This window comes from Colossoma macropomum, unplaced genomic scaffold (assembly GCF_904425465.1).
Source record: "Colossoma macropomum unplaced genomic scaffold, Colossoma_macropomum, whole genome shotgun sequence".
Lineage (NCBI taxonomy): Eukaryota > Metazoa > Chordata > Actinopteri > Characiformes > Serrasalmidae > Colossoma > Colossoma macropomum.
In genome coordinates, this window is record NW_023494795.1 from 1,472,686 (window position 1) to 1,482,778 (window position 10,093).

A 10,093-nucleotide genomic window follows, 5' to 3' on the forward strand; every position below is an offset into this window, starting at 1 on the left:
GTTTACAGACTATGGATATGTCTGTTTCCTGCTTGTGTTTTGACCATTGCCTGGATGGATAATGAGTATTGGACTGCCCCACTTTGCACTTGCAACCAACTTTTAAGCCTCCAACGGTTGCTTTTTATTTCAATAGAGTACTGATACGCTGTCTCACATTTTAGGTCTATGACACTTTTTCTCCTTGAAATGGGTTAAAACATGTAACAGCACAATGCTTTTCCAAGAATCTGGCTCTGTGCGTTTATGTATTATGTATTCATGTCTTGCAGGTGGAGTATATTTGCTCCGGGATTACCTCACTCTGCGCTCGCTAAAAGTCCAAGTGAGTTGCCACCTGAGGTCAGATTCTCTTTCACCAGAGAAAAAGAATTCCTGTTCACCAGGGGTGCAGCGTAAGTTCTCTGTGTTTGAATAATCAGCTGTCACGTTTGCATATGGATGGTTCTCTTTTCATGCATCAATATATATTTTTCTCAGTTTTATGAAGCTGAAACTGGAATGCCCTTCAGACGACACATGGAAGAGCATTGAAGACCTCAATGGAATTCTCTCCAACAAGACAGAGACTTATGGTAATTTACCAGCCCCAATGAATACATGTCAAAGCACCATTATATAAGAGTCAGAAGAATAAAAACAGGGTAAAATATAGTGTGTGCTCTGTTGTGTCTCCTTGTAAAGCATGACTTAGTTATTTCAAAGTCAGAGGGATCGGGTAGGGAGTTTTTCACACCATGTTATATGTCTTTACGTATTAACATCACAGACACAGGCTCAAAAAGAAGGTCTGGCTCAGTGTCTCGAATGCAAAATCAGCATTATACTGACGAAGATTTGGCAATAGTAGATAATTCACTCACATCCACAGGAGACACATCCTTCACCAAGGTTTGAGTTGTCTTTGAATTTTCTTTCAATGCGCTCACAATCATCAGATTGATCCACTTGGGGAAGGGTTCCAAAGCACATCCCACATTACAAAATGTTGTTCTGCGCATTGCATGCAATTACAAAATTCCACCAGAGAGGTCTCCAAATCCCCAAAACTTAATGTAGCTTTCATAGTTGTCTCCATGCCGAATCTCATTTATTTGTCCTTTTTTGTGCAGAATATGTGCAGAAGAACTGGATGAAGGATGAATTCTTTGGATACCAGTTTCTAAATGGTCTGAATCCCATGATCATCAAACGGTGCTCGAAGCTGCCTGAGAAATTCCCGGTCACAAACAAAATGGTCAAAAGTTTTTTACCAGAGATGAGCACGTTAGAATCGGAAATGGAGGTAAAAGAAAGAGACTTTTTGACAAATGCATCCTTTTTATACAGTTAAACAAAGCTTTCTTAATGGGGGTAAAAATTTCAATACATACTGAAAATTTAAAAACAGTGCATTAAAATTTTAATCTGTATCACTGATATACCCCTTAGTCTTTTCTCAGTGTCTCTCACTTATCATCTTTCATGGAATCCACTGTCAACAAGGCCATCAGAGTGCATCCTATCAGAGTAAAGGGGGCAGGAAGGGGCAGGACTTATGCACGCACCCATTCTCAAATGACTGGACGTTTTACATGTCGCTTATAAATTATTAAGTTTATTTTGTTTAATAATAATTAATAATTATTAAGTTTATAAGTTTATTTTGTTAGACAGCTGCATCTATCTATACACTCAGTTTGTGACAGTTGTCCGTTTTATTTATTTATTTATTAATTAGGGGGTCCAAGCACTCTAGGTGCATAGAACCCTATTGCTTTTCCTAGGACTTTTCTTATTCTTTTTATGCCCTAAAACTGATTGTGGAGATGACACTGTAAGTCATCCAAACACCAAAATTGGACAGACAATGGAGTATCAAAAAGTATCTCAAAAAAAGCAGCACTGCCATGGGCCACTTGTGGCTCTCCATGAAAACATCTCCCTTACAATAACAAGGTGCACAGTTCCTTCCTGAGATGTCCTAACCAAAGCGAAAGACAACCTGAAGCAATATGAATTTTGTATGCTCAGAATCAACTATCAAAAACTTTTGCTGTTAATGATGCTTGATAGTGCTTGGACCCCTATGATTGCTGCTAGCTGCTATATTTTTTCTTGTGTGATCAGTTGATTTTTTTTTTGTTCAATCAGAGGGGAAATATCTTCCTCTGTGACTACAAAAGACTGAAAGACCTTGAGGGAAATGAGATCAACAAGAAAAAGCAGTATCTGGCAGCTCCACTCTGCCTGCTTTTCAGCACTCAGGGCAAACTGATACCAATTGCCATCCAGGTAAGAGCAGGAAACCTTCTGTCATTATTTCAATGGAGTTATATTCCATTTTCTCATCATGAATTCAACTAGAACCAGTGTCCAGGTTTTTTTGGGAGGGGGGGTTGTTGGTGGGGGGGCGGGGCATGGTTAGTCAACCCTCTCTAGCTTTGAAATGGATCAGAATAGGTTGCAGTGCAATCAGCTGTACATGAAAGACTTTCTGCAAATTATTCAATAAAGTGTCAAAGCCAGTGTGATAGTTTACATGTCTTTGACAGTTTTATTCATCATCCTATGTTGAATTCTGGGAAAGCATTTACCGTACAGAGCATACTGTATAAAATACCTTACTGTATGGCTACTGTAAAATAATTGTAACAATTTCAACAGTGCAGTATTGAGCTTTACTCTAAAACTAGCCATCAAAAGTACTTTTCTGAAGGAGAAAAAGGACCATCGTCTTCAATTCTACATTGTTTATGTAACGTGACAGAACTGACCAGACGCTCATGGATAAAATCAGAAAAATAGGTTTTACTAGTTCAAATGTGATCTACACTCGTAGTCAGTAAACAGGCATAGGTCATCACGCGCAGGCACCCAGCACTGTTCCTCAGGGTCATACCCCTGGCAGTCAACCAGATATTGTCTCATGGAGTCCAGCAACCACCGAACAGCCTAGACTGGGGCACCATCCACAACCTCTGGTGGGGAAGGAGCAATTCTAAAGGGGAATTCTAAATGGACCAATGTTTTTAGGCTTAAGTTTCCCTAGTCGAAACCTGGTCTCTAGGCTGGTAAGAGGGGGTTTCTCCTCGGTGGCGATCTGCTTGATTCTTGTTTTGCTGGAGGACAGCTTCGATCCTTTGGTGAGTTTCTTCCCAGACTCTTTTGCTGCGCTGCATCCACTCATCCACAGAGGGAACATCAGAAGAGACACCTGTCCATGGAGCTACAGGTGATTGGTAGCCAAGATCGCATTGATGGGGGGTAATTCCTGTAGCTGAGCTTATTAGCGAGTTCTGTGCCATCTCTGCACATATATATCAAATATCTAGCCCAGTCATTAGAATTGTTATGACCAAAAATTTGTCCATTGGATTGTGGACCGATTCTTGGTCGATGCATTCACATTGTCCATTGGACTGTGGATGGTAACCTGAAGTTAAGCTAACTGTAACTCCTATGTATTTGAAGAATGATGGCCAAACTTGTAATGTAAACTGGGGATGCTTATCTGGGATCCCAAAATAGCAGAAAACCTGATTAACCAAGGTCTTGGCTGTTTGAAATGCGGTGGGTAAGAACACGAAAGGAATAAAACGGACAGAGAATCTATCAACAATGGTGTGTATGGTGGTAAAATCCTGAGGGTCTGGTAAATCAGTGACGAAGTCAAGGGCTAAGTGTGTCCAGGGTCGATTGGGCATGGGTAAAGGCACACATTTACCTGAGGGTAATGTTTTCAGTGTTTTGCACTGGGAACACGTGGAACAGGAGGATACGAATCTATAAATATCCTTGTTCATTGACTCCCAACAGTACCTATTTGAATTGAGTTGTGTGCATGTTTCACCTGGATGACAGGCTGTGAGAGATGAATGAGTGTGTTGCAGCACCTGGGGCGAAAAGAAATGTTGAATCTGAATCTAGAAAATCAAACACTGTGCGGAAATCTTTCAAAGATTTTTCACGATAGATTCCAAACCTTGGGCCAGATTGCAGTAGCCCACTCCAGTGCCCTATCCTACTTATTCAATGGGATGTTATTAAAAAAACAAAACAATGGAGCAAAAAAAAAAAACCTGCATTTATCTGGGTTGCCGTCAAACTTGTCAAGTTTACACACAGAAAAAGTAGAACTTCACGCTTTCGAGTATCACCTCACCCACTTTGCGTGGTTAAAATCTTCCAATGCGAAATGGGACCCTCAAATGAATAGAAACATCACTTCATTAACAGCTACTAGCGCTGCTCTGTAGGCGACCCTGCCAGTCTGCAGTGATAGCAGAGGAGGGTGAAGTTCAGCTCCTCACTGCTGGGCTTTAGTTACATTTAGGACATCATATGCCTTCAAAGAGGGGGGGCAGTTATTTATTATCGCCACTCCTAATTCCTCAGTTTGTTTTGAATTTACCCATTCCACCTTAAAAATGAGCTAGTTAGCTACCGAAACATCAGCATACTGCTAGCATTTTTTTGTGTTTGTTATGATGAAAAGGACAGTAACACATTGAAATGACATTAAACTAAGATAAAACAATGGTCACCATAATTTTTTTAACAGAGAAAATTCCCACATTTGTGGGTTTCTTTGCATCTTGCCAGTTTTTTCTTTTTTCTCATAACACTCTGTTTGGAGTGTGACTCTGAAAAACCTGTGTTTGGAGGGCCATGTATCCCTGATACTTAACTGTACCCCTCCATATCAACAATAATTGGGACAAGGCCAAGAGGTGAAATGGGATTAGGCCTAAATCTATATAGCTTTAGCTTAAATACTGAGCGTAATATGAATGTAACATATTTGTACTTTGCATTATGCAGTTTTTCAGTGAATCCTTCAGTAGTACTTAAACTGGAAGCATAACAATGAATATATGAGGATCCTGTTAGCCTGTTAGCTTATGAAGCAACAGCTGTTTATATTTCTGAAAAACTGAAGTGAAACACTTGATTATTTTGTTAGGATTTTGACTCTTTAAAACATGTTTAAGTTGCACTTCAACTACAAATTAAAACTGTTGTTGTATCTCGTTCTTTTCCTAATATATTTGTGTATATATAATAATTAGAAAAGACTAATGTTGTTGATTACTTTGCAGCATACTGATGTTAATATGTCTCTTAAAAAATAAAGTTTTGTATTGCATTAATTGCATTAATGTGTGTTTTTTTTTATTCAGTTGAACCAGCAGCCTGGACCAGGGAGTCCCATCTTTCTACCCTCCGACTCTGAGACTGATTGGTTGTTGGCGAAGATCTTTGTGAGAAGTGCAGAGTTTAATGAACATGAGCTGAACTTCCATCTGCTGCGCACTCACCTGCTGGGGGAGGTCTTCACTGTGGCAGTGATGCGCAACTTACCTTCATGTCATCCCCTGTTTAAGGTGACCTCTTTTCTCCAACACTTACACAGCCTAACACTGCGTCCTTGTTTTTAACCAGTATCTCACTGTCAGCTCAGCCGGGATACAACTATAGCATGGATTTATCAAACTGGTACACTCAGCAAAAACAGCAGTACATTAGAAATGTGCACATCATGCATGGACAGTGGGGTAAGTTAGGTGTCTTGTTAGCATTGCTAACACTTTGCCTAGTTCACATGCAAATTTCACCAAATTTCATCTCTGGTGTATCTGTACTATCAAACTAACATCTGGTAATAGTGCATGTAAATTTGAGCGTAAGCATTTAATAGCCTATAAAAATAATTTGGAAGTAGTAAAATACCAATAATAAGACTTAAAACAGTAACAGTACTGCTTATAATGTGTAATAACACAGCAATCCAGTACAAAAGGAGATGCACTTCTTTTACATGCACATTGGTATAAACAAATGCTGCAACTATTCCATGTTTAAAGACACATTAAACTGTGCTTTTGTTTTATATTACTGACTATATTAATGCCCACAAAATAAACAATACAAAACACAGCTAGTGCAGAAGCATCTCATACACTGCAATAATACAGCATATAAATATGTTATTCTAAGAAAATAATGACAAAAAATCAGATCATCTGTCATCTCAAAAAAAAAACGAAGACTTTAATTTCACATTTTATTCTTTCCCGTTATTGTAATTCTAACACAATAAAACGAGGTCATCAGGGGAAGCAGTGCACTCACTGCTTGACCTTGAACTTCGCCTAAAGACAAAGCCATTGGCTCATGAGCCACCGAATGCTGTCGTGTTATTGGCTCCCTACTGGAAAATCTGCATGAATTAGGGCGTGCTTCATTCAAATGATATGTAAATGAGGTGCTGTTAGGCTGGTGCTTGATTTTACACACTGAAGCCGATTCAGTATTTTAATCTCTGTTCGTTTCCACATCGTGAGAAAGTTTCATGAATCAAACACAGAGCAGTTCATACGTCATTAAAGGTGGTCAAATCTGTGCTTTTTTTATGCAACTTTGATGAATAATGGCTATTGTCACAATGACAAGTCACAGAACATTACATCACTGTTGCTTTGTTTGAGAATGGTTGCAACATAAATCTGTTTTTCTCTAGTTGGTTTTGGTTTTATTTTAGTTATGGACAATAAACCAAATAGCTTGTTTTAATCAGACTGTTACAAATTCAAAGGGAGAACTATGTTTAGTTCTACACAGGCTTTCATTATTGATTACTGATGTCCAATCTATTGTGACCCAACATGAGCAGTAGATTATTCACCCCATCGTTCTTTTTCCTGTGATTTGGTCAGGCGTATTTTACATTCATTCACCAAACTGGACCTTTTCACATAACGGTCACTATGTAGATTTTATTGACAGTTTTGCACCCAAATATTGTTAATTAAGTCTGTATGCAAATTACAGTAAAAGTGCTTTATTCCTCTGTATTTTCCAGCTCCTGCTGCCCCACACTCGCTACACGCTCCAGATCAACATCATGGCCAGGAATCGGCTGATCTCGGTGGATGGGTTTTTCGCTAAGGTGCACATCTTTGCTTTGACAGTATTCTACACTAGACGTCTAGTAATGCTAATAGCAGTCGATGGCAGCAATTTTGGGGATTCTTTTTTTAATGATGCTTTTCCTCACTATACAGTTGACTGCCATTGGGAATGACTCTATGCCCACCTTCATGAAAAGAGCAGCCTCTTCTGCGACGTACAGCTCCCTCTGTCTGCCAGATGATATCAAGGAGAGGGGATTGGAGAAGATTCCCAATTACTACTACAGAGATGACGGTCTGGACCTGTGGAACATCATTTATAAGTATGGGAGCAAGAAAATACTTTGGGGGCAGATTTACTAAGGTTTTTCACTTTGCAGTTTACATTTTGGTTCTAAGAAGGTCCTTTCACGATTTACTAAATAGGAGCAATGCATAAAATGGTCAAAGGGGTTGACCATTTTAAGACTGTTTTATACAGCCTATCTTGTGCAGGCCAAGTCAAAATCTGAAATCTGGAGAAATTAGGTCATTTCAAGCAATTGAGTCACAGTTTTAATCTGAAGCGGAGCAACTTAATCTCCAGAGCAACTTACAGGGTGCTTTGTTGTCACTCAGAGAGTGTATCCAAGCTTGTACATATGAATTAGAGTCCAAACTACTCTTGAGCTACAAGAGTCAGTGTGGCTACCTAGAAAGAAAGATACAAAAAAACCCCGAAATACAGTGGTGAGATATTACATAAGTATTTATTTACTTGCTTCACAAAGAGACGGTTCTTCAGTCTGCATTTCAAGACAGTGAGGGACCCTGCAGTTCGGACAGCCAGTGGAAGTTTAGTGATGAATAAAATATGTTTAACGTATGTCTAACAGCTTTCAGACAAAAAGCATGTGAGTCAAACACACTGTTATATTGCACCGTTTACACCAATCAGGCATAACCACCTTGTTTCTGCGCTCATTGTCCATTTTATCAGCTCCACTTACTATATAGGTGCACTTTGTAGTTCTACAGTTACAGACTGTAGTCCATCTGTTTCTCTGCATACTTTGTTAGCCCCCTTTTACCCTGTTCTTCAGTGGTCAGGACCCCCATGGACCCTCACAGAGCAGGTACTATTTGGATGGTGGATCATTCTCATCACTGCAGTAACAGTGACGTGGTGGTGGTGTGTTAGTGTCACTGCTGGACTGAGAATAGTCCACCAACCAAAAATATCCAGCCAACAGCGTCCTGTGGGCAGCGTCCTGTGACCACTGATGAAGGACTAGAGGATGACCAACACAAACTGTGCAGCAGCAGATGAGCTATCGTCTCTGACTTTACATCTACAAGGTGGACTGACAAGGTAGGAGGGTCTAATAGAGTGGACAGTAACACTGCTGTGTCTGATCCACTCGTACCAGCACAACACACACTAACACACCACCACCAGTCAGTGTTACTGCAGTGCTGAGAATGATCCACCACACAAATAGTACCTGCTCTGTGAGGGTCCATGGGGGTCCTGACCACCTCATTTGTGAAGCTCTGTCAGTTTGTAAAGCAGAATTCCTAACCTTGATTTTTGATTTGATCACTCCCTTTTACATTCACTGTTCCACTGCAATCTTTACACCAACAGTGTCATCAATATAATAAAATAATGTCTAAATATTTTTCATTCACTAGGTTTGTGTTTGGATTGGTGTCGCATTACTACAGCGATCAAGACGTCAAGGAAGACAAGGAGCTACAGGCTTGGCTTACTGAGATAAGAGAAAACGCCTCACTGGACAACAGTGAAGCTGGTATGTTTGTTTTTTTTTGTTATTGTTGTTTTAAATGTGTTTGTTTGTTTATTGGTTTTCTACTCTAAGCTACAAATCCTCGAAACCTTTCCACTCACCTCCCTTTAAGGATTTCCAAAGTCTTTCTCCACCGTCAAAGAGCTGGCTAAGTTTGTGACCATGGTGATCTTCACAGTGTCTGCCCAACATGCTGCGGTCAACAACAGCCAGGTTATAAAAGGTTTTGCCTGAATTTAGATCTAATATACTATGGTAAACTATTATGCTTGAACCTTACACGACCTCTGCCCTCTCAGTTTGAATTTGGGGGATGGATGCCCAACTTTCCAGGCTCTCTCCGATGTCCACCACCCCGTCAAAAAGGAAGCACCACAAAGGACTCTGTTCTTGCGACGTTACCTGATGTCAAAACCACGGTTCACGGAATGGCTGCTGTCTACTTGCTGAGCCAGGGCTCCTCTGATCGGGTGAGTCTATACACTCCACTGCAATGCACAAATAGCACCAAAGGACATGATGATGAATGTAAAATAAAGGAACGGAAAAGGTGAGAAAACAGATCAGATCATAAACAGCTCCCCTATTAAAGTCTGTATCTTAGAATGGCTTTGTAAAATGATAAGAGTGCTTTTCATCACTGACCTGTGACAGAATTCACAGATAATCAAATGCATTTCATCTGTTCATCAGTGCTAAATGAGCCATAAACATTGTTCTGTTGTACTTTCTCAGTATCCGCTTGGACATTACCCCGAGGAGCTGTTCAGCGAGGAGACGGCACTGAAACTGATAACCCAGTTTAAAAATGATCTGCAGGATCTTGAAAAGAAAATTGATGCCAGGAACAAGAAGCTTGATCTGCCGTACACATACCTGAACCCACGAAATGTGGACAACAGTGTTGCTGTTTAGAGTGAGGGTCTCGAAAGGGTCTTTTGAGTTTCTCTTCTGGTGGAAATAACCACACCTGACTTTTTAATGTACAGGGCCCTGCATAAATATTGGCACCTGGGTAAACAAGCAAAAAGGGGTATATAAAAACAATTTATTCAAACTATTAAAAATCGTTATTTGAAGTACAGTTGTTGAAAGAAGAAACCGAAATCTCATCAGGAAATCAGTATGTTTCTCAAATCTGTGTGAGACACAATAGTTAGACCCTTTCATTTAATACTTTGTGTATCTCTGAGTTTTCTCCTATTATGCCTAATGAGAGTGGAGAACACATGATGAAGGATATGAGACCATTCCTCCATAAAGAACCTCTCCAGATTTTCTTGTAGCCACTTCCTGTTTTGTGCAGCTCAACAACCTTTTATCAGACATCACTGCTGTGTTTTCTGGTCATTCTCATAGTGATGGATGACTGAAGGAATCTGGCCTGTGTGTCACCTCATATTTATACCC

General features: G+C 40.0%; 1 protein-coding gene across 1 annotated transcript in view; it reads left to right on the forward strand.

The window, feature by feature from the left end:
• Positions 1 to 9,623, forward strand: part of LOC118815182 (hydroperoxide isomerase ALOXE3-like) — a 99,509-nt gene extending 89,886 nt beyond the window's left edge. The window contains exons 5-15 of the mRNA XM_036581130.1: positions 273 to 395; positions 481 to 575; positions 1,113 to 1,285; positions 2,134 to 2,274; positions 5,163 to 5,366; positions 6,845 to 6,931; positions 7,047 to 7,216; positions 8,568 to 8,686; positions 8,796 to 8,896; positions 8,983 to 9,153; positions 9,419 to 9,623. Of these exons, the coding sequence (XP_036437023.1) occupies positions 273 to 395; positions 481 to 575; positions 1,113 to 1,285; positions 2,134 to 2,274; positions 5,163 to 5,366; positions 6,845 to 6,931; positions 7,047 to 7,216; positions 8,568 to 8,686; positions 8,796 to 8,896; positions 8,983 to 9,153; positions 9,419 to 9,598 (1,564 nt within the window). The 3' untranslated portion in view covers positions 9,599 to 9,623. The remainder of the gene's footprint in view (positions 1 to 272; positions 396 to 480; positions 576 to 1,112; positions 1,286 to 2,133; positions 2,275 to 5,162; positions 5,367 to 6,844; positions 6,932 to 7,046; positions 7,217 to 8,567; positions 8,687 to 8,795; positions 8,897 to 8,982; positions 9,154 to 9,418) is intronic.
• Positions 9,624 to 10,093: the final 470 nt, after the last annotated feature.